At 46.2% G+C, this 24665-nt stretch overlaps 1 protein-coding gene across 8 annotated transcripts in view; it reads right to left on the bottom strand.

Moving 5' to 3' along the window:
• Positions 1-24665, bottom strand: part of ADGRB1 (adhesion G protein-coupled receptor B1) — a 390585-nt gene that overhangs the window by 175124 nt on the left and 190796 nt on the right. For 5 of the 8 annotated variants that reach the window (XM_083621823.1, XM_083621821.1, XM_083621826.1 and 2 more), the window contains exons 4-9: positions 23956-24063; positions 22189-22353; positions 20771-20934; positions 12024-12198; positions 9427-9591; positions 4161-4262 (exon numbers count right to left, since the gene is read on the bottom strand). In XM_083621823.1, the coding sequence (XP_083477949.1) occupies positions 4161-4262; positions 9427-9591; positions 12024-12198; positions 20771-20934; positions 22189-22353; positions 23956-24063 (879 nt within the window). Of the gene's footprint in view, positions 1-4160; positions 4263-9426; positions 9592-12023; positions 12199-20769; positions 20935-22188; positions 22354-23955; positions 24064-24665 lie in introns of all 8 variants that reach the window. The other 3 variants (XM_083621822.1, XM_083621827.1, XM_083621828.1) reach the window with 1 other exon arrangement.

Genomic DNA, 24665 nt, shown 5'->3' with positions numbered 1-24665 from the left:
AGAGAATGGATGCTTCTTGAAAACACTGACGTGCTGGATCTAGAAGGTTTTAACAATGTATTTGGATGGCATGCATATCTGTGGTATGACAAGGTCAAAGCACATAAAGCGTTTAAAAACCATATTGTCAGAAAAGCACTGTTCAATGTTTGTACAAGATATAAGGACCTGCTTGAAAATAAAACCCCAAGGTGGTTGTCACAAATGGAAGGCTCAGAAAAAGCTCAATATGGAGGCCAAATGGCCAAAATATTGGGAAATTTTGGAACAAGAGGGAAACAGATTAAAACTGCAGAGTTTTGAAAAATTAAAAAATAGAGTGCGAGATTGGCTTCATTATTACCAGATAATGGAGGCATATAACTTGGACAAAAAAATTGGCTTCCAGGTGGAAAAATCAAAATTGGAAACAGAACTTCTAGATCCTAAAATTAAGAACTTGTCAAGAATGTATAACTTGCTGTTGAAATGGAATACTCAGGATGAAACGGTGAAATCTGCTATGATTAAATGGGCACAAGATGTTGGACATAATATTATGATGGCTGACTGGGAACAGTTATGGACCACAGGTATGAAGTTCACGGCATGCAATGGCTTAAGAGAGAATATAATGAAAATGATCTACAGGTGGTACATGACACCAGTCAAGCTTGCGAAAATCTACCATTTGCCCGATAATAAATGTTGGAAATGTAAAGAGACTGAAGGTACATTCTTTCACCTTTGGTGGACATGCCCAAGGATTAAGACTTTCTGGGAGATGATCTATAATGAAATGAAAAAGGTATTTAAATATACCTTTCTGAAGAAACCAGAGGCCTTTCTCCTGGGTATGGTCAGCCAATTGGTGCCAAAGAAGGATAGAATTTTCTTTATGTATGCTACAACAGAAGCAAGAATACTTATTGCAAAGTACTGGAAGACACAAGATCTACCCACCCGGGAAGAATGGCAGATGAAGGTGATGGACTACATGGAACTGGCGGAAATGACTGGCAGAATCCGAGACCAGGGAGAAGAGTCGGTGGAGGAAAATTGGAAGAAATTTAAAGACTATTTACAGAAACATTGTAAAATTAATGAATGCTAGGAGGATGTTGGAATGATGTTATGTGGCTTTAGCAGAAATGTTATAAAGGATTAGGAAAAAACTGACTGTTAATTGGTGAAAGGAGGGAAAGTAAAGTTACATTATATTAAGACAAATTACAGGACAAAAATTTGAAAAGATGGAAAGGATTTGCTGAAACAGATAATTGAACTAGAATACAAAAAAGGGAGGTGTGAGGAGGTCAAGGAAATAAGCTAATGAAAGATAAGTTATGGGAAGATTTGCTGTGTTTTTTTGTGTTTTTTTAATGGAATTTATTTTTCTGTTTTTTTCTTTTTTTCTCATTCTTTCCCCCCCCTTACTGTGATGTGTTGTATTGTTTTTGTTTAATATGGTGTTTTTCACTTTTTCTTTCTGTAACCTTTAAAACTTTAATAAATATTATTTAAAAAACAAAAACAAAGGTAGCCCCCCATAGAGCGCATTGCAGTAGTCCAAGCGAGAGATAACTTGAGCATGCACCACTCTGGCAAGACAATCTGCAACTGCTGTTCAGAAGCATCTCTGCCTCCACCCGTAGAGGAAAAGCACAGCCATGGTGGCCAGAAGCCAACAATAGCCCTTGCCTTCCACGCATTGGTCTCTCTCTTAAAGCCACCCTAATTTGGTAGTCCTCGAAGTTGGTGGTTTCCTTCTCCCCTTTGATCATTTCCGAATGCTGTTTCTTTCCTCGCTGATTGATGGAGAAGAGTTGGGCAGCGGAGGGAGGAACACAGGAGAAATTTTTGGCTCGACAACAAGCGCAGCCCTTACACATCATTGCTTGCTCAAGAACCACATGGGAGAACCTATGGTCAGGAAATAAATATTCAGCAGCAACAACATCTTTGGGAACCAACAGGCAGTTATTCATCATCCTGGCAAGAGCTAGTGTCAACTGCCTTCCATTACTCTTGTCTCTCCTAATTTAGAGTGATCCTCTTGTTTGGCAGTTCCTCACCTTTGGGACTCACAAGCTAAAGTGGTGGGGTGGGATCAAACAAATGAGCCCACCTTAGCTGACCCCTTCCTTGCCATGGACGTGGACACACGCTCTCCCCATCAAGAGCCCCCAGAGGGAGCTGTTTTCACCAATGCCACAGCAGGGCATCTCTTTCGGAACCATTCAGCAATTCATCTTCAGACACGGTTCCGAAACGCCAGCTGCTATCCTGGCACATCTTCCAGGTTAGATGTCCAGAGAAGGCAGCTTTGGCACAAATAAGCCACAAGATTGTGGCAAGAGCTTCTGCTCCACAACCACAGCAGCCAGAAAGACGCATCTCAGTTTTTGCAAGAACAAAGTGTCTACCTCCAGTCCCAGGGGAAGTTCACATTGAAAAATTCCTCTCGTGTTCTGCCCTGGTGCCCCGTTTTCTGAATCCTGTTTGCTTCAGACAATTAAGGTTTGCTTCAGACATGCTGCACTGAAAGAATCCTGAGAACTGTAGTTTAAGGATACCCTGTGAGGGATAAACTATAGCTCCCGGGATCATTTTCTTTTTTGAGGTGGTATGATGTGCAGCGCGGGTGGCGCTGTGGGTTAAACCACAGAGCCTAGGACTTGCCAATCAGAAGGTTGGCGGTTCAAATCCCTGCGACAGGGTGAGCTCCTGTTGCTTGGTCCCTGCTCCTGCCAACCTAGCAGTTTGAAAGCACGTCAAAGTGCAAGTAGATAAATAGGTACTGCTCCGGCGGGAAGGCAAACGGTGTTTCCGTGCGCTGCTCTGGTTCGCCAGAAGCGGCTTAGTCATGCTGGCCACATGACCCGGAAGCTGTACGCCGGCTCCTTCGGCCAATAAAGCGAGATGAGCGCCGCAACCCCAGAGTCGGTCACGACTGGACCTAATGGTCAGGGGTCCCTTTACCTTTTATGATGTGCACACAGCCTAAGAAACAAAGTTTGAGAAGAATCTCTGCTGCTACGAAGACGGCTGTTTTGTTGCTTGTGTCTCCCTTTTGCCATTGCCATTGCAAGGAGTGACTTAGAGTATCCGTTCATTTGCGACTTTAATCAGATCAAGATTCAGATCTTGTTTGTTTTGCAGTATTTGACCACTAAACTTCCATTTACAATTCAGGGAGTGTGTGCAGATGCACTGAGGGGACCGCGGACTGCATTTGCCCATGCATTTAATTGGCTGATGAAGGGGCTCTATGCATTCAAGTGAGTAGATCTCTAATTGACAGCAGGTTCGGCTCAACTGGGTCCTCTTTGCATTGAGGACATGCATTGGCGCTCACACAGAGGCCAAATGCAGAGATCGCAGACGCCAATTAATCCGTTGTGCCAGCACAATATTTTTTAGCTGTGCATGTAGCTCCCCTCCCCTCTCTCTGTCCCCCTGAATCTGCTCCAGAGTTGGGGGAACCCCTGGCACAAATTTCAGGGGTGCACATTGGGCTTGCAGGGAGAGGAGAGCACAGCAAATTTCTTTCCGTCTCTGAGCTAGCAAAGTCTGTAGTAAGCTAGCAGCTGTAGTAAGTTTACTATTATATTCTAATGGATTACTGAATATTGCTTTATTTGATAGAAGTTTATTTTAAAGTTGTTGTTGGTTTTTTTTGCATTGGATCAGATTGATCTCTGCCAACTATTTTGTTGTTTCTTCAGCTTGTAGAATGCCTTGCACGTAGCAATATAGAAAGGCGGTATACAAATTAAAAGTGAAATGAACATGAAATAATAAAAATAATAAACATTCTTAAAATGTGTGTGTGGTGGGGAACTCTGTACCCACCCACAGATAAACAGAAATTCAAGAGAAGTGGAAGAGAGAACATAGGATCCACAAAGATGCAGCTTCATACTATCTGAGAAACTTGTAGGGAATGGACTGGGTCCCATGGCTATGCAGTCATGTGGAGGGGAGCTTACTGCGCTGAACTTGAACCCAGAACCAGGAAGCCATGAACCACTTTTCTGACAGTTACTGAAATCTGAAGTCTGCACCCTAGTGTCCTATGTGACCTTGCAAGAGATCCAGGGCTACAGCCATTTGAGGTGTCAGGACGTCATCCATCACCATAAAGGAGAGAAGGACCACGTCAGGCCACCACTACTTACCTGTGGCGTTCCGGGGACATCGGACAGCTGCAGATTCTCCTCCTGGTGTCTCCTTCCAAATCACAGAAGCAAAGTTATCTTCGTCACAGATTTCATGGGGCTCTGGAAAGGAAGAAAGGATGTGGTTGAATTTAGTACGTCTGCTGAGACAGACAGGAAGGAAGGAAGGAAGGAAGGAAGGAACTGAGGGTGAGACAAAAAGAACATGTGGGTTGGCAGTGGTGAATGAGAGCAGCCATCTGTTATATCAAGTAATCTCAGAATTAAGAACTGCTTAAGTAGAGTATGCTTAAGTAAAGTGTGGTTTAAACAAACAAACAAACAAACATATATGGATTCTAGAAACTTAGGAAGTTTGCTAGATCTCCACAAATCTTCAACGGGGGACGTGTGTGGCACTGTGGTCTAAACCACTGAGCCTCTTGGGCTTGCCGATCCAAAGGTTGGCAGTTCAAATCCCCGCAACAGAGTGAGCTCCCGTTGCTCTGTCCCAACTCCTGCCAACCTAGCAGTTCAAAAGCACACCAGTGCGAGTAGATAAATAGGTACTGCTGCAGCAGGAAGGTAAACAGCGTTTCTGTGCGCTCTGGCTTCCGTCATGTGCCAGAAGCGGTTTAGTCCTGTTGGCCACGAAGCCCAGAAAAGCTGTCAGTGGACAAACACTGGCTCCCTCGGCCTGAAAGCAAGATGAATGCCACAACCCTGTAGTAGCCTTTGACTGGACTTAACCGTCCAGGGGTCCTTTACCTTTACCATTTGCTATGACAGCTAAATGAAACTACCGTATTTTTTGCTCTATAAGACTCACTTTTTCCCTCCTAAAAAGTAAGGGGAAATGTGTGTGTGTCTTATGGAGCGAATGCAGGCTGCGGAGCTATCCCAGAAGCCAGAACAGCAAGAGGGATTGCTGCTTTCACTGTGCAGTGATCCCTCTTGTTGTTCTGGCTTCTGAGATTCAGAATATTTTTTTTTTCTTGTTTTCCTCCTCCAAAAACTAGGTGCGTCTTATGGTCTGGTGCGTCGTATAGAGCGAAAAATACGGTATCTTGGTCAAAAGCTTGGAATACCAGATGTGTGTGTGTGTGCGCGCGCATGTGTGTGAATGCAGGTGTGCATTCACACACATACACAGACAAGTTTCATGTCCTGTGTGCAAGCTTTACATAGGCCAGTTCCATAGACCTGCTGCCTTGCAGGTGTTTCTGGACTATAACTCCCATCATCCTTGATCATTGGCCACGCTGGCTGGGTCTGATGGGAGTCGGGATCCAGCTATACCCAGAGACCACCAGGTTCCACATCACCTCTGCCACTGGAATTGGTTGTCACTGTAGGAAACAGAATGCTGACCAAGATGGATCTTTGGTCTGATCCAGCAGTGCACTTCCTCCATGCTCACCCCTAAAAAACCCCTGTGCAAATACACTCACAGAAATGCCTGAAGGCGATTCTCTCGTTCCGAATCTGGGAGAAAGCTTTGAGCACACACAAAGGAACCCGGCTCCCGGTCTGAGTACCACAACCCTTTATGTGGAAAAGTTATTTATGGGACATAAAGCAGTGAAAGCTGTCATTGGGGTGTTAAAGTCATTTCTCACCACTAAGCACGGGGAGGAGGGGGACATATATTTCACAGCTTTCAATTACATTTTCTATTTTATTGGGCATGTAAAGCAACTTGTAAACAGAGTGGGAACATACATAATCTGGGTGGAAATGGAAGCGAAAGAGCAAAGGGAATGACAGGCATGGATAAGCCCCAGCAGCTTCTTATGGAAGTCCCCATCTCATAGAATTTGACACTGGGCCGCAGCAGGATTCCACCATGCCAGGAACGACGTGCCAAAGAGATGGGCACCTAAATGGCAAAGGAGCAGCTGTTGGTGGGTTGGAATCAATGATCCTGACCGTGGTTGCAATTTGTCAGTGTCTAGCCAGCAAGGTTGACTTCCGAAGGTCACAGAGCACCGTTTCAGTGTGTGGGTTGCTGCTATCCAAGAGAATTAGTCAAGGCCGAGCACCCAGCCTTGGTGGGTAATGGACTCGACATCGGCGCTTGAACTAGAAATATGCTCTGCTCGAGACTTGGGATGCAACATGATGAGTTGTGCCATGGTTTCCACCCACCTGCCTTCTTGGCTGCATTTGGAATTGGGGGTGCAATCTTTCAACGTTAGCATGAAACTGACCGGCATAGGGACTGAGGGCATCTTCACACATTATAGAATCATAGAATCATAGAGTTGGAAGAGACCACAAGGGCCATCGAGTCCAACCCCCTGCCAAGCAGGAAACACCATCAGAGCACTCCTGACATATGGTTGTCAAGCCTCTGCTTAAAGACCTCCAAAGAAGGAGACTCCACCACACTCCTTGGCAGCAAATTCCACTGTCGAACAGCTCTTACTGTCAGGAAGTTCTTCCTTGAGACATTAGTCTCAAGGCAATAGATATACAGTGGTACTTCTGGTTACAGACGTTTCAGGTTACATACGCTTCAGGTTACAGACTCCGCTAACCCAGAAATAGTACTTTGGGTTAAGATGAGAACAGAAATCGTGCTCCGGCAGCACAGTGGCAGCGGGAGGCCCCATTAGCGAAAGTGGCGCTTCAGGTTAAGAACAGTTTCAGGTTAAGAACGGACCTCCAGAATGAATTAAGTACGTAACCAGAGCTACCACTGTATAACCTCCACTGTCAAACAGCTCTTGCCATCAGCAAGTTCTTCCTGGTGCTTAGTTGGGAGTCTGCTTTGTTGTCATTTGAATCTATTGGTTTGGGTCTTGCCCACTGGAACACCAGAAAAAAACAAGCTCCAATTTTGTACCATTTGTCCCAGTTCCACCATGGCTGAGCTCTGACTCTGACTTGACTGACCAAACCTGACAGGAGTCAAGGCGCTCTTCAAAGTGCTGCTGCTTGCTTGGTTTCTATGTCTGCGGCAGAATGCCTTCCTCTCTGTGGCAGAAGCAGTGGGGCAGGAGAGCAGGAAAAGTGCTCTTGCGCTTCCGCCGCCTGAAGTGGCTGCATCACCCTGCATCATGCATGGGCCGGCTCTGGCTGGCTCCATCTTCCATGTGGCAACCCTTCAGATATTTGAAGATGGCTACCATAGCACCTCTCAGTTTTCTCTCCTCCAGGCTAAACATCCCCAACTCCCCAACTCCTTCTACCAAGAGATAGCTAGGTAGCTAGATAGAGAAAATATGTAGAAGCAGTAGGAAGTTTGAGAAATGTGGTTTTAAAAAATGCATGTTTTGATACAGCTCAAGTTTTCCTTTTGGAAAAAGAAAGGAAGAATGTGTTTGTTTTGGAAGCAGGACAAAAAGGAACAAGAAATTAAAAACATTCACAACTGAGCAGAAGGCAAGGTGACCGATCTGTCTGTCCTTAAAAGTAAAGGTAAAGGACCCCTGGATGGTTTAGTCCAGTCCTTAACTAGCTCAATACAGTGGAACCTCGGGTTACAGACACTTCAGGTTACAGATGCTTCAGGTTACAGATTCCTCTAACCCAGAAATAGTACAGTGGTACCTCGGGTTAAGAAATTATTTCATTCTGGAGGTCCGTTCTTAACCTGAAACTGTTCTTAACCTGAGGTACCACTTTAGCTAATGGGGCCTCCTGCTACCACTGCATGATTTCTGTTCTCATCCTGAAGCAAAGTTCTTAACCCGAGGTACTATTTCTGGGTTAGTGGAGTCTGTAACCTGAAGCATCTGTAACCACTGTACCTCGGGTTAAGAACTTTGCTTCAGGATGAGAACAGAAATCGTACGGCTGCGGCGCGGCAGCAGCAGGAGGCCCCATTAGCTAAAGTGGTACCTCAGGTTAAGAACAGTTTCAGGTTAAGAACGGACCTCCAGAACGAATTAAGTTCTTAACCCGAGGTACCCCTGTATTAGCTGTGGTGCTGGGCTAAGAAGGAGATCAGCTCTGCAACCCTCTTTCCACATTCCGCTTGCAACTGACATGCAGGAACCAACCACCAGAGGCTTGTCCTCAATTTCACCCTTTCAACTTTCCCTCCTGTGCTTAAGTACGTTCCTGGGAAACAAGGCATGACACTCTGTATTAAGGACGCTCATTAGAAATGCATTCCGCCACCTTGCCTGAGAGTGTGGGAGTGCTCCATTTCTCAGGAGGGGATAACACGATCCCTGTAATTTTTAATATCCCTTTGTAACAAAAGCCATTTTACAAAAGGAAGCACGCAGCACTGGGAGAATTTAACATCTAACCCAATTACGCTCAATGGCTTTCCTCCTTTTTTAAAACCAAATTATGTTGATATTTGATGTTCTTCCTCCTCCCCTTCTCTCTAGGGCAAAATAAGAATGCAATTGTTTTTAGACATTGATCTGATGGCTACAGGATCTGAATGCCCATACTTGTCAGGCCAAAAGCTGGCCAGGAATCTTGGAGGCAATCAAAGGCCAACAATAGCCAGATTAATTCTTGTTATTTTACTGCTGCACTTTATTTGTCTGTGAACCACCTTGAGGCTCCTTCTTTCAATCATCATTGTCATCATCCAGCCACATGTTGGATGAAGGCCATCAGCTTGATACCCCGAGAATAACACACACCCTCCCCAGGAAAAAATAAGCCATACTTAGAGCAGTGAGAGTCCTATGGACTGCAAGAAGATCAAACCTATCCATTCTGAAGGAAATTAGCCCTGAGTGCTCACTGGAAGGACAGATCCTGCAGTTGAGACTCCAATACTTTGGTCACCTCATGAGAAGAGAAGACTCCCTGGAAAATACTCTGATGTTCGGAAAGATGGAGGGCACAAGGAGAAGGGGACGACAGAGGACGAGATGGTTGGACAGTGTTCTCAAAGCTACCAGCATGAGTTTGACCAACCTGCAGGAGGTAATGAAGACAGGAGTGCCTGGCGTGCTCTGGTCCATGGGGTCATGAAGAGTCGGACACGACTAAACAACAATAGAGCCTTTTGATTTCCTAGTGGGACCAGATGGACACTCTGGCATCAGTGCACTTCACAAAGCAAAAGGTGTTCTACCTACCTGTGAGTTTCCTGCCCAGAACCACTTGACCCTTCTGATCAGTGGGCCGAAGAGTGTAGGCAGCTGAGGGACAGAATTTCCCACTCGCAGGGAAAGATGCAGGTTTTTTACTCCAATTCCCTGCAGTGCAGGAACCACAGCTAATGCACAGTTTTAATTAGGATATAAAAAGTGTCTGCTTGATCAGGCCAATGGCCCATCTAGTCCCTTCATCTCCTGCAGAAATCTCTTACCTGGACATCTCTTCTCATTGCATTGCTTGTACTCCTCTTTGGGTCCTTGACATGCGTCTCCTCCATAGAAAGGGCCGTAGCAGACACGGTCGCGTTTCTGCGTTCCACCTCCACAAGTGGCGGTACAGCTCCCCCATGGGCCCCACACTTGCCACTTCCCATCCACTGGAAGAGAAAGGGAGAAAAGGGAGAAGTTGTAATGTAGGGTTCCTGCAGAGGAGGGTGGAGATCTGAGGTTGTGGGCACGCACAATGCACTCTACGTAGGGCTACCCTTGTATCTGGTCTGGAGAAGAAGAAGAATTGGATTTGATATCTGGCTTTATCACTACCCAAAGGATTCTCAAAGTGGCTAACATTCTCCTTTCACTTCCTCCCCCACAACAAACACTCTGTGAGGTGAGTGGGGCTGAGAGACTTCAGAGAAGTGTGACTAGCCCAAGGTCACCCAGCAGCTGCATGTGGAGGAGCGGGGAATCAAACCCGGTTCACCAGATTACGAGTCTACCAGTCTTAACTACTACACCACACTGGCTGTCAGCTCCAGCTGGTGCAAAATGCTGCGATTGGACTATTGATGAGGTAAATAAGTCCCGGCAAGTAACTCAATAGCTTGCACTGGTTGCTCAGACATGGCAGAGCCAGGATCAAGGTCCCTGCTTTTACAAAATAATAATATTGAAGTAAATCAAACAAATTGATACAATAAACATAACAGAGGAACAAAAAACCAGCACAATGTATCTGGGAGAGACTTAATATTAGGTTGGTAGAATACTTAAGACCATTAAGAAAACCAAATTTCATGTTGTACTTGGTAGAGGGATGTCCTGTGTTGCTGCATTTGTTGAAAACAAGAAAGAATCCCACCAAACTGCATATAATTTTTTCTGGGTTCTCCAAGCCTTTGGCATGTGATATTTTTCAGCTATTGCTAAACTCCACATATTTTTTCTACCAAATCAAAAATTGCAAGTCCTGTAAGGTTTTCCACTTGGGAGCCATTGAGGTTCTCAAATTGAGGTTCTCAACCAGGGGCATAGCTAGCTGCTCTGGCACCCGGAGTAGCTGGGGTGGGGCGAGCCTCCCACAGGGGCACCGTGATGATCTACCCAGGGGGGGCGGCACAGCGAGCTGCCCACAGAGTCCACCTGGGGGACGCAAGCTCCACACTGCCTGAAATGGCAGTGCAGGTCCCCAAGCCACTGCGTCACTCCCAGGAGAGACGTGTGGCTCGGGCGTGCTGCATGTCAGGCCCCACGGCAAGTGCTGCCCCTGCAGTGTACCATTTGGTCACCCCCCTCAAGGATGACACCCGGGTTGGACCTCACCCCCCGTTCCTATGCCCCTGCTACCAACAACTTGGGTCCAGGACACCTTAAGGTATCCTGTCTGAGGTCTACAGAGGAGTAACTGTTTGTGGTCCTCCATGGCTTGGATGAATGGCTCATATCCAGCAGGAGGCATGTGTTTAGTATTCTGGACCCAGTTTTATTGGACTTCCTCCAATTGAGCTCAGACAAATCCCCTCCTTGTTGAGCTTCCAGTGCCTACTGGAGATGACTTCTTCTTCTTCTTCTTCTTCTTCTTCTTCTTCTTCTTCTTCTTCTTCTTCTTCTTCTTCTTCTTCTCAGTTAAGCAGTATCAAAATTGCTTAAATAAACAATACTAGGAAGTAGCTTGTGCATAGGAATATGTGTTCCAAAATGTTTCAGCTCTATTATGTGGCTCAGCAGAGATGTACACAGAAAATGTTGCTACTGAAAGACTTGCTATATAGTAGCTTTCCCCAAATGGGCATGTTCCAGATGTTTTGAACCACAAATCCTATCTTAGTGCTTCAGCTCTAAGCGTCTGGATGGCAATAGGCTGGGGACAGCTGCACTGAAGTTTATGTCTGTTGGCAAACTAGTGCTCCTTACGGGGCAAAAGACAAGTATCAAACACCTTGTAAGAAACTCCTTAGGATGGGGGCTATCAGTATCTCAGCTGTGCCAGCTGTGGCTGATGGGATTTGTAGTCCATAACATCTGAATGGCACCTATGATATCACAGATCTTTCAGTAGCAACATCTCCCATGTGTATCTCTACTGAGCCACTTATGATGATCATAGAATCTTAAAGTTAGAAGGGACGCCAAGGTTCATCTAGTCTTCTTCTTCTTCTTTGGCAATCACTCTTAGCTGAGTAAGATTGTCTTCCATAAACACAGTTTTAACAATGAGTCCGTAAGTGACTGTGGAGGCCAATTCTGGATCCACACATTCTTCCACAGTGGGGACATAGGTTTCTGGACGGGAGTTGATCACGGTGTGGATTTGCCAAGTGTGCCTTCCTCTTAGCATGTTTCTCCCTTGCGTCCTGAGTTTGAGTGTCTTCAAAGCCCATGACACCTTTGGTAAGGCTGTTGTCCAACCCCCTGCAATGCAGGAATCTTGATTCATAGTCTCCCTTCCAATTTGAAACCATACCAGACCCTGCTTAGCTTTAGAAAGGTGCGAGCAGATTTACTGCCATACTGGAGGTTGTTTTGCAGGTCAGCCATGCATTGGTTGAATCCCAAAGGGGCAGAGGGTGACCCACACGCTACTACTAACCTGGGCACTGTCTTAGGAAGCAGTCTCGGCTCTCCACCCAGTGTCCTTGGCATTCGGCTCCCCCGTACGACGGCCCATTGCACTCTCTCGTCCGCTGCTGTGTGCCGTTGGAGCAGCTGGTGGAACAGGAGCTCCAGCTCGACCATTCATTCCAGTTGCCGTCCACTGAGTGACCCAAAGAAGGAAAGAAGGGAGGCAGAATGTGAAAACCGCTTTTGCACAGAGATATAGCTTTATAAAAATAGTTGTGTGTCTTTGTTTCTCAGTTTGATCCTTTTACATGGCTTTGTATGCATTGTGGTATTTTATGCATTTTCATTTATAGTTACTTTTATTTGAATTAATTTTGGGATGCATTTTAATCGGTTGATTGCTTGTTTTTATGCATATTGTATTATTTATATGATGTTAGCTGCTCTGAGCCTGGCTCCGGGAGGTTAGGGCAGGGTGCAGATTAAAATATCATCATCATCATCATTATCATTGATCCTAGTTTAGTAATCATTCATTGCAATTGATAGGAGTGAAGGCGGTTTAATTATTATTTGCTGATGTTTTGAGAGTTAATTTTTATTTTATTTTATATATGTTATAGCATTAGTTCTTCAGTTTCCCAATCAATTGTCTCTTTTAAAAAAAAATGATTTCCAGGTTTATACATTTCAATAATTTTATAATCATCTTAACGTTTTGAAACTCGACTTCCTTCCCCCTCTTTCTGTGGTCCCTTAAATTTATTTATTATACTTTCTGCGTATTCCAAATTAACTCATTTATTCATCTACTTTAAATATATACTCTTATAAAACTGCAGGTTATTACAACAATCCAGTTTTGAGAGTTAATTTTATTGTGTACTATTATATTCTAATAAATCACTGAATATTGCTTTATTTGATATAAGCCGTTCCATTTAAAAGTACCGTTTCATTACGATTTTTTGTACTGGATCAGATTATTATAAGGTGCATGTTCTTCGTTGTATATTTTGCTGCCGTAATATTTTGTTGTTGTGCATTTTGTTGTTTCTATAGTAACATAGAAAGGCAGTCGATGCCAATGACTCATCTAGTCTGGAATCCCATTCTCACAGTGGCCAATCAAATGCCTATGGCGAAAGAGAGCCCTTTATCTCCTGTGGTTTCCAGCAGCTGGTTTTCAGAAGCATTGATGCCTCCAGCTGTGGAGGGCAGAGCCTACCCACTGAGGCTAGGAGCCATCCACAGCTCTCTCCTCCATGAATTTGTCCAGTCCTCTTTTAAAACCATCGAAACTGGTGGCCGTCACCAGGGCCGGATAATAATAATAATAATAATTTATTATTTATACCCCTCCCATCTGCTGGGCTTCCCCAGCCACTCTGGGAGGCTTCCATCAAAATGTTAAAATGCCATAATACATCTAAAACATTAAAAGCTTCCCTAAACAGGGCTGCCTTCAGATGTCTTCTAAAAGTCTGGTAGTTGTTTTTTTCCTTTGATATCTGGTGGGAGGGCGTTCCACAGGGCGGGTGCCACTACCAAGAAGGCCCTCTGCCTGGTTCCCTGTAACTTGGCTTCTCACAGCGAGGGAACCGCCAGAAGGCCGTCGGAGCTCGACCCTAGTGTCCGGGCAGAATGATGGGGATGGAGACGCTCCTTCAGATATAATGGACCGAGGCCGTTTAGGGCTTTGAAGGTCAGCACCAACAGTTTGAATTGTGCTCAGAAATGTACTGGGAGCCAGTGTAGGTCTTTCAGGACCAGTGTTATGTGGTCTCGGCGGCCGCTCCCAGTCACCAGTCTAGCTGCTGCATTCTGAATTAGTTGTAGTTTCTGGGTCACCTCCAAAGGTAGCCCCACGTAGAGCGCATTGCAGTAGTCCAAGCAGGAGATAACTAAAGCATGCACCACTCTGGAGAGACAGTCTGCGGGCAGGTAGGGTCTCAGCCTGCTTTCCAGATGGAGCTGGTAAACAGCTGCCCTGGACACAGAATTGACCTGCGCCTCCATGGACAGCTGTGAGTCCAAAATGACTCCCGGGCTGTGCACCTGCTCCTTCAGGGGCACAGTTACCCCATTCAGGACCAGAGAGTTTCAGGAGGTTTGATGAGGCCCTAAGCTACTGAAGGTAATAGGGCCCTTTATATGTCCAGCTGTCCTTTGTCAACAACAGATTGTTTCTGCTCTTTGTGTTGAATAGATGCTATATGGTAATTGATGGACCTAATAGGTATCTCAAGCCATTTGCACATGTTGCCGTGCAAGCAGTCCATGCTTAATGTAGGCACCCTATATATAGAAAGGAGCAAAACCAGTGATATTTTAGGGAGCAGGCTAGCAGGCAGGGCCCATGACTTACATCCTAGGAGCCTACACAACACAAAACACTGTTGCTGTATGTAGGTTTTATTTTATTTGTTTTTTAACTCGTATCTTGGAAATGTACATCCAGTTTTATTCCCTTTAAATTTTCTGGGCTCCCCCAAAAGAGTGGGGCCCTGAGCTATAGCTTGTTTAGCTTATACGTAAATCTGGCACTGGCTATCACTGCCTCCTGTGGCGGTGAGTTCCACAGTTTAACTACACACTGCCTGAAGACGTGCTAGTTGTACAAGATGAACGGGCTTTCTTCAATTGATGTCTTTCAGAAATTGCTGAACTCACAGCTCCCATCATCTCTGACCACATGCCATCCTGACCGGAGCTGATGTCCAACTGTAGAGTCCCAAGTTGGGATCAGAAGGGCAACAGATAAGGCAAGCTTTCATGCCAGATGCAGGCAAGAGGGGGAAGCCTGTTCACAGGGAAGCAATTTACTGACTCCTCAGGGCTGGTGTGCATGTTTGTGTGTTTAACTGTCAAAACCGCTTCCATTTTGACAAGACGGTTTTCTCCCTGACATTTCAGCACCATCTACTTCTGTAATCTGCAGATAAGTCATGGGTGATTGGCACTGCCAGGGCTAAAATAATAATACCATCAGGTTGTCACTGGGTGGTCGGAAAACGGAAAACCAAGACATGTCTATTTTAAGCACCAAGTTTCTCACCTTTAAGGCCCCCCGCGTGCCCCGGTGAAAACTTCGGAACCCGCTAGATAATGTACCACTTCAAAGAAGCCAGCCAACTCAAGCCTAACTCAGAACGCACAATTACTTGCATCACTTAATTAACGCGAATAGGCAAAGGAGTTATCTGGTCTGAAATATCAGCCGTAATTTATCATTCAGCTGGAAAAATCCCCCTTATGCCAAGTGCAGGTTAGGAATGAAATATGAATACTTTTATTAGAGAGATATATCTTGACATATTTCCTTACATGACAGACCCACTCTAATTATTTCTGGAAGGCTTCAGCTCATTAGCAGAGGGCTCATTATCTCTCCAGCAGGAGGAAGTCCGAGTGTCAATTCCTAACAAATTGTAAGGCTGGAAGGATCCAGGAGGTCATCCAGCCAACCCAAAGAAGGATTTTCTAGGTATGCAACCACTGCAGATCCGTCCAGAAAACCCAGCTTGTGCATTCTCAAGGAAGTGTCAAGCCAGCAGGCCAGTTCTGCTTTTTCCTTCCCATTAGGGCCAATCAGATGTCTCCAGAAGTCCCCAGGCAGGGCAAGAAGCCATGAGATTTTTTTACAGGAGCTGACATCATTGGCATATTAAAAACATTGAAAGAGCCTGGTGGATCAGGCCCATGGCCCATCTAGTTCTATATCCTGTTCTCACAGTGGCCAATCAGATTTCCTAGCAGGATTCAAGCAAGAATAGAGCTTGGGGAAGGGGGAAAGATTTTCTCAACATCGACTTAAAAAATAAATGAATCAGCTATCAGATCCTAATCTCTCATTCATTCATTCAATCAATCAATCAATCACATTCTACCGTAGAATCACAGAATTGTAGGGTTAGAAGGGACTGCGAGACTCATCTGATCCAACCCCCTGTGCAATGCAGGAATCTTTTGCCCAACAAGGGGTTCAAACCCATAACCCTACCATTAAGAGTCTCATGCTCTACCAACTGGGCTATCCCATCACTCAGCTCAGTTTCCCATGGTTCCCATCAGGTGCCATGGGAAGAACAAAAAAAGGCTCTGGAATGAGACACTTGCCCCAGACATTGATGTTGCTCACTAGGGCTGTGGAAGAGCTTCAACACCCCCCAAGTTCACTTGTTTTGTGAGGGATGGTGAAAATGGCTAACAGTCATTTCTACGGAAGGGGAGACAAATGTTGCAGAGATAGCAAAAGGTGCTCACCCTAAGCTTTGGTCCAGTATACCTGAAGGAGCATCTCCACCTCCATAGTTCTGCCCAGACACTGAGGTCCAGTGCCAAGGGCCTTATGGCGGTTCCCTCCCTGCGAGAAGTGAGGTTACAGGGAACCAGGCAGAGGGCCTTCTCGGTAGTGGCACCCACCCTGTGGAACGCCCTCCCACCAGATGTCAAAGAGAACAACAACTACCAGATTTTTGGAAGACATCTGAAGGTAGCCCTGTTTAGGGAAGCTTTTAATGTTTGACACACTATTGTATTTTAATATTTTGTTGGAAGCCACCCAGAGTGGCTGGGGAAACCCAGACAGATGGGCAGGGTATAAACAAATTGTTGTTGTTGTTGTTGACTTAGCCATGTCAGACATGAGCCCTAAGGAGGATGAAATGTGTTTGTAGATCCCCACAAATTATCAAGCTCTCCTCCATCCTGTGAGCCAGTATCTCTCCACTTATTGTATATCAAAGGGAGAGGGAGTGATAAAATAGTGGGATAAGAAACCCAAGCATCCGATCATTTGTCCAAGTGCTTCCTTCTGAAAGCCCAGCACTTCATTTACCCGAGTCTCACTGCACCAAATCAAACAGCAATCAGCCAGCCAGAGCTTCTGCTGCAATTAGACACTTTCTCCCCTCTGACTTCCCATTCCTCTCCCTGCCTTCCTCCAGCGAGTGGCTCATTCTCCAAGAGTCCCTGCTGCACGCCAAACAACTGCATTGTGCCTGCAACGGTGAGTTGTCATTGTTTGCCGTTATAAATCCCCGGAACAATAACCGATGCAGCCGGCGAGGCTCTAAAGCACTGAATTGCTCTCATTGTCCCTTTCTGACTGCCTCCCCGATTTGGTGCCCGTTTGGCGTTTGATTACCATTGTGCTCACCAGTAGACATTAATCAGACCGGATGGGGTTGCAGCGAGCTTCTTCCCTGTAGATTGCTCTTTCATTTGCTGCAGTGGTTTAAGATAATTCACACACAAACACACCACACACACCACCCGTAGCTGCTTCAATTTTTTTTTTTTTTTAAGAGACTGTATCTGTCTGGGAAGTCTGTTTGGAGAGCCAATGTAGCACAGTGGTTAGAGTGTCAGACTAGGACCTAAGAGGCCAGGGTTCGAATCCCCGCTCGGCCATGCAGCTCAGTGGGTGACCTTGGGCCAAACACGGTCTTCTCTCAGCCTAACCTACCTTTCAGGGTTGTTGTTCTGGGGGATTAAAAGAGAAGGGAAAGAACTGTGTATGCCGCCTTGAATTCCTTGGAGAAAAAGGTGGGGGATAAATGGAATATATTTTGGGGAGACAGGAGGCGGGTGGGTGTGGAGGACTCCCTGGCCCTGAATGGGGTAACTGTGCCCCTGAAGGACCAGGTGCGCAGCCTGGGAGTCATTTTCGACTCACAGCTGTCCACGGAGGCGCAGGTCAATTCTGTGTCCAGGGCAGCTGTTTACCAGCTCCAACTGGTACGCAGGCTGAGACCCTACCTGCCCGCAGACGGACTCACCAGAGTGGTGCATGCTCTAGTTATTTCTCGCTTGGATTACTGCAATGCGCTCTATGTGGGGCTACCTTTGAAGGTGACCCAGAAACTGCAACTAATCCAGAACGTGGCAGCTAGACTGGTGACTGGGAGCGGCCGCCGAGACCATATAACACCAGTCCTGAAAGACCTACACTGGCTCCCAGTACGTTTCTGAGCACAATTCAAAGTGTTGCTGCTGACCTTTAAAGCCCTAAACGGCCTCGGCCCAGTATACCTAAAGGAGCGTCTCCACCTCCATCGTTCTGCCCAGACACTGAGGTCCAGCACTGAGGGACTTCTGGCAGTTCCCTCACTATGAGAAGCCAAGTTACAGGGAACCAGGCAGAGGGCCTTCTCGGTAGTGGCACCCACCCTGTGGAATGCCCTCCCACCAGATGTCAAATAGAACAACTACCAGATTTTTTGAAGACATCTGAAGGCAGCCCTGTTTAGGGAAGCTTTTAATGTTTGACGCACTATTGTATTTTAATATTTTGTTGGAAGCCGCCTAGAGTGGTTGGGATAACCCAGCCAGATGGGCAGGGTATAAATAAATTGTTGTTGCTATTGTTGTTGTTGTTGTTGACTTGGCCATTTCAGTCATGAGCCCTAAGGAGGATGAAATGTGTTTGTAGATCCCCACAAATTATCAAGCTCTCCTCCATCCTGTGAACCAGGGCACCTCGTTGGCCATGGTGAGAACAGATCCACTGGCCTGATCTAGAAGGTTCTAGCTGTGCTCTTGTAGATAATGCAGTTCAACAGCATCTCCCTCCTTTATTTTCAGTTGCAACGCACTGTTTCACGCACACACACACCCCACACACTATGACCCTTATAGCTGTGTTGGGTCATATTGGCTAGTGACCTTGGATCCAATACGTTGGGTTGGTTTCCCCTTCCCCTGAATTGTGTAGCTTCACAAACCTTCCAACATTTCTCCAAGGAAAAGAGGGACGTCCCATTCCTGAATGATCGTTTTACTATTTATACCCCACACATCTTACTGGGTTGCCCCAGCCACTCTAGAAAGCTTCCAACATATATAAAAACATAATAAGACATGAAACATAAAAAAAGAAAGCAATCCCTATAAAGGTTTGCCTTCAGACGGCTTGGGGATTGGACGACTGCGTACCCTCTGCCATTTCTCCAATGAAAATAGGGACATCCTAAGGAAAAGCAACCAGCAAGAGTTTGACCAAACTGCGGGAGTCAGTGAAAGACAGAAGTGCCTGGCGTGCTCTGGTCCATGGGGTCACAAAGAGTCGGACACGACTAAACGACTAAACAACAACAAGAAAAAGTGGCGGGATGTGGGTGGCGCTGTGGGTTAAACCACAGAGCCTAGGACTTGCCGATCAGAAGGTCGGCGGTTCGAATCCCCGCGACGGGGTGAGCTCCCGTTGCTCGGTCCCTGCTCCTGCCAACCTAGCAGTTCGAAAGCACATCAAAGTGCAAGTAGATAAATAGGTTCCGCTCCGGTGGGAAGGTAAATGGCATTTCCATGCACTGCTCTGGTTTGCCAGAAGCAGCTTAATCATGCTGGCCACATGACCCGGAAGCTGTACGCCGGCTCCCTTGGCCAATAAAGCGAGATGAGCGCCACAACCCCAGAGTTGGTCACGACTGGACCTAATGGTCAGGAGTCCCTTTACCCTTTACCTTTAAGGAAAAGTGGTACATTACAGGATCAAAAATCAGAAACCGGGATGGCTTCTCTAAATCAGGAACGTCCCTGGAAAATGGGGACACTTATGGGGGGGGTCTGGCTTCAGACTGCTAGATTTTCATCATTTTCAGGCTGCACTTTTTTTCCAGGCTGCACACATCATTCTCCACTGCACTTCCTCTTTGACTGTCCAGTACACACTCGGATGTCGAAAATGTTGGGTATAAACAATCTTGCATGCCCCCAGCCAGAAAAGGGCAGGGTTGAGACTGTTAGGATATAGTTCTGTTCCACCTTAACAGGGAACAGGCATGACTGTTGTGTGTCACATGCCTGTTTACTTCCAGCACAGACTTGCTGGGAACTTCCGTTTGTATATAGCTTTTGCATTATCGCTGTTTTGTTGGACACAAAGGGAAGCAGACATGTTTTTTCCTTTGATCCTGAACTATGCTGAATAAACGCCTGTAAATTACTGTTACACATGTCACTGTCCACCACTTCCGTTGTGAGAAGTTATTCACTCTGCTGATAAGAGCGTGCGAGTCTCTAAACGTATCTGAGGTTCATGTCGCTGATTGATGCTGTACCAGAGATCGCCCGGCTGCCGGCCTGTGGCTGGAGCTAGCTGGGGGCCTGCCAAATGCCCCCATCTCCCCAGCAGTATCCCAGCAGAGACTAACAGAAAGTCAGGGGCAAATACACTTTGTGGCTTCTCACTAAACCCCAATCTCCACCCTTTCCTCTCACCTCTTCCCTGCATGAGGCAGCCATGAAACAGGCTTCCACAATGTACACTTAGAGTCCAAAGCCAACCTTGTAAATATGAAGAAACTATTTTTTTTTAAACCCTTCTTTTATCTTTGCAATTTTCAAATTTCTGTCCATACCATGTTATTTCAATGGGCTCATGGTGTGTGTGTGTGTGTGTGGAATGGAGGAAGGTAGACACTAATGAAGTGAAAATTGTGTCAAACTGCATTTGTATTTGTGCAAAATTTGGAAATATGAGATTGAGAACCCTTTATCCACCCTCTCTCCATTTGGTGCCTTCCAGATGTCGCTGGCTGACACTAATGGGAGTTGCAATCCAAACATCTGGAAGGCCCCAGTTTGCAAAAGCCTGCTGCAATGCATGGGTTCCTCTTGCCTAGAAAACAAGGGGAGGTAATTTGGAAGTCTCAGATACAGGGAGAAATTATGGTATGGAGCCTCCAAGTTTCCTAATTCATCGGTGCCCCTTTGAGCCCAAAACCTCACCCGCTGAAGAGCAAGTGAGGAAAGTTTCTTTGCCAACTTACCGGGGCAAAGTGCGATGTTGCAGAACTTGGTTTGCTTTTCGGGTCCTTCGCAAGGGTTGCCGCCAAACTGAGGAGGTTTGCAGGTCCGTGTGCGATCCCTGTACCCTCGGCCACAGGTCGATGAGCACAGGCTCCACGGAGACCACTCGTCCCATGTCCCATGGACTGAAATGAAAGCAGAGGAGGTCAACCAAGGAGGTGTCAGCTTGGTTATTGCTGGTCTTAAGCATAAGCAACCTTGCATGCATCCAGTCAGCAGAGGGAAGCGTTGAGACTAGAAGAGAGGGGGAAATGTACTTTGCGGTCTTCTGCCAAACTCCCAAGCTCCACCCCATCTCTCTCCTGCATGAAGCAACCGTGAGAAACTAGCTCCCATCATGTAGACTTAGAATCCAAAGCCATCCTTGTAAACATGAAGAAATTGTGTTTTATTTACTCTTTTAAGTAATGCTAGTGACGTGTGTATGAGACAGAGGAGGTTTCAATGAGGTTTATTCCTGGGGGATAGTACCCATCTTCCCATTAGTATCCAAAAGGTGCTGTGGGTTAAACCACAGAGCCTAGGACTTGCTGATCAGAAGGTCAGTGGTTCGAATCCCTGTGTTGGGGTGAGCTCCCATTGCTCGGTCCCTGCTCCTGCCCACGTAGAAGTTTGAAAGCACGTCAAAGTGCAAGTAAATGAATAGGTACCGCTCCGGTGGAAAGGTAAACTGCATTTCCGTGCGCTGCTCTGGTTCGCCAGAAGCGGCTTAGTCATGCTGGCCACATGACCCGGAAGCTGTATGCCGGCTCCCTCGGCCAATAAAGCGAGATGAGTGCCGCAACCCCAGAATCGGCCATGACTGGACATAATGGTCAAGGGTCCCTTTACCTTTATATTACTCATCTTCCAATTAGTATCCAAAAGTAAATAATAAATAAATAATCAGGTCATTTTTTATGGGAAGCTACACAGACAGAATGAATCCCTCCAACACCCTGACCTCAGTTATAACCTTGCTTGCTTGTTGATTTTTTTAAAAAAAGAAACCACTCAAGTTGGCAGCATTTTTCGGCCAGAGTGAAGTCAGTGGATTTGTGAATGTCTTGCAAGATGCAAAGCAAGTTTCTGTCTCTCTAGAGAGCGTGGGTGAAATGTCAGAATGATGGGGGTAGCTGAATACAATCCATTTTCCTCGGGCTGTGGGCTTTAGCACCCGGTGTAGCTCCATAAAGTATGCATACTAATTGCAGAAATTTGCTTAGGGGGTGGGAGGTAATCAACTCAGGTTGCAGAATTCCGCTTCCTTTGTTGCAGAAGTCACGTGACCTTTGAGCAGAGCCTTTTAGCATGCAGATGAGTAGATATAGCGCCCACTTCCCTGTGGTTGGGGAGGTAGTGGCAGGGAGAATTATATGCACGGCGTGGAAGGTCATCACCTGGACAGACGGCGGAGTTGTTGCACTGCCGCTGCTCCCGCAGGGGCCCGCTGCATTGCGTGCTGTAGGAATACGACACACAGAACCTCGTCCTGGTCTGCCAGCCCTCCCCGCAGGTGGTCGAACACACGCTCCATGGGGACCACTCCTCAGCAGCTGGATCACCTGTCGGGGTGCAGAACATGTGAACATCTGGCCCAGGGCTGTCTGCTCCAACCTGGCAGGGGGGGGCTCTCCAAAATGCTGACCAGGTACCATTCCTGGCCTTCCTACCTGGTAGTGGCCTGGGACAACATTGCATGTTAAGTGGGAAGTATCCAGCATGGTGCAAAACCAAAGATCCCATCAACTCCCATCACCTCTCCCCATTGCCATGGTGGCTAGTATTGATGGGAGAAGCATTCAGAGCTGGCACAACAACAACAACAACAACAACAACAACAACAACAACATCATCAACAACAACAACAACAACAACAATAATAATAATAATTTTTATTTATACCCCGGCCTCCCCAGCCAAGGCCAGGCTCAGGGCGGCTAACAAGCAATAATAAAAACAAGTTGAATGAATACAACTTAAAAACAGGATTAAAATACAACATTAAAATATTGAAACATTAAAATATTAGAATGCAGCCTCATCACAGGAGGAGAAAGGAAAAATAAAAGAGAAAGAGGGGGAGGGAATCAAACTGGCTCCAAGCCAAAGGCCAGGTGGAACAACTCTGTCTTACAGGCCCTGTGGAAAGCAATCAGATCCTGCAGGGCCCTGGTCTCATGAGGCAGAGCGTTCCACCAGGCCGGGGGCCAGTGTTGAAAAGGCCCTGGCTCTGATTGAAGCTAATCTAACTTCCTTAGGGCCCGGGACCACTAGGGTGTTGCTATTTATGGACCTTGAGGCTCTCCGTGGGGCATACCGGGAGAGGCGGTCCCATAGGTATGAGGGTCCTAGGCCAGGGGCACAAGACATTTTTGTATGGCTAGGCTAGTAAATCTCCAAGTGTGGAGACTCCAGAGGAATAGTCGGAGGTGGGGCTGACATTTCTGATGCTGCCTAGTGGAGGTGCTGTTCCGGGTTATAGTCTAATGGTGTCTGGAGAGCACCACGTTGGCTACTCCCACTGTAAGGCCTTTGCTTTGCTACCGAGCCGAGGCCCCTTCTGTGATGCTGTTGGCGAACAGAAGTATTGACTGCAGGGACTGAAAAAACCGCTTTGCCTTTTCAGTGACTGGTTCCTATTTTTTCGCAGGCCCCTCTGTCCTTGAATCGCACATTCAAATGAGGTTGCTCTCGCCTCCTCCAAGTCAGAATTAATTCCGTCTCCTATAGTCAAAATTATGCACCATTTAAACATCAAATACCCAAGGATTAGCAGAAGTGGTGTTAGCCTCCAGAAAAATTAGAGCTGGAATGTATTAAATTGTTAGGGCTGTGATCCAATAACTGCATAGATTAGTTTACTAAATTCTGCATATGTCTCATTTCGTGATGCACGATCCACACAGGGAATCTGTGTCGGCTGTGCATGCCCTGCCACATCGCAGCACTTTGAAACTCCATCGGTTTTAATGGGAAAGTTAAACATGTGCAAATCTGTGCTCTGTTGAAACTAACTGGACTTAAAATGTGCTTAGCTCTGGCTGGGTGATACAGGAATTGTGTGAAGCCGCTGTGTATCAGTTTCCTTTCTCAGATACCTTATACATTGGTAAACATAACTAAGTCAATGACTATATCTCGTTTCAGTTGTGTTAATGACTTACCTATTTGAGGCGCAGGGTAGCCATACTGTTGCATGTCGTCAACATCATCTCTCTTCCGGTTATCTGTGGACCTCAGTGACTGGCTTCGGGAATTGTAGTGTCCATTGGCTAGGATTAAAAAGGGGGGTCCAGCGTAAATCAGCCATCCACCGATTCTGCAAAGTCTTTTCTCCCACCATGAAATTTCATTTCAAAGGCAAAGCAAAGCACATGTGGAAACATTTGGTAATCAAAGCACCTGTTGCGTCAGTACTTAGAGTCAGGCGGACCATTTCCCCGTAGAAACACCAAACCACATCATCATCATCATCAACCTTTTATTCGACCGTCAGTCAGAAAAAAGTACATTTGTCAATACACAGTTAAAACATCCAGGAAGATTTTAGAACTTAGCCAACACTAAAATGGGCTAAACAGATAGCCCCATATCAATACAGTCAATTATAGTCTTGCGACGCTTAAAAGCTAAAAAAAGAAATTTGGCCACCAAAGAAGGTATAGCTCTAGTGACATTATTCAGCAAGTGTAAAACCTGGTTTTCTCCGGGTAGGAAGCTAAATTGACATAGGTGTGGGTCTATAAAATTTTGTCTAAGCTCTGCATAAGAAGGGCAAGTCAAGAGAATGTGTTTGGTGGACTCAACCACACCCATGCACCAAACCACAAAGCCCCTGTTGAACTTCTGCCTGGCGGCTATTAAAAACATAGGA

The sequence above is a fragment of the Podarcis filfolensis genome (genome assembly GCF_964270895.1).
Source record: "Podarcis filfolensis genome assembly, chromosome: 7".
Classification (NCBI taxonomy): domain Eukaryota; kingdom Metazoa; phylum Chordata; class Lepidosauria; order Squamata; family Lacertidae; genus Podarcis; species Podarcis filfolensis.
Note: the sequence above shows the minus strand (reverse complement) of the source record. Positions and strands in the feature narration are given on the sequence as shown.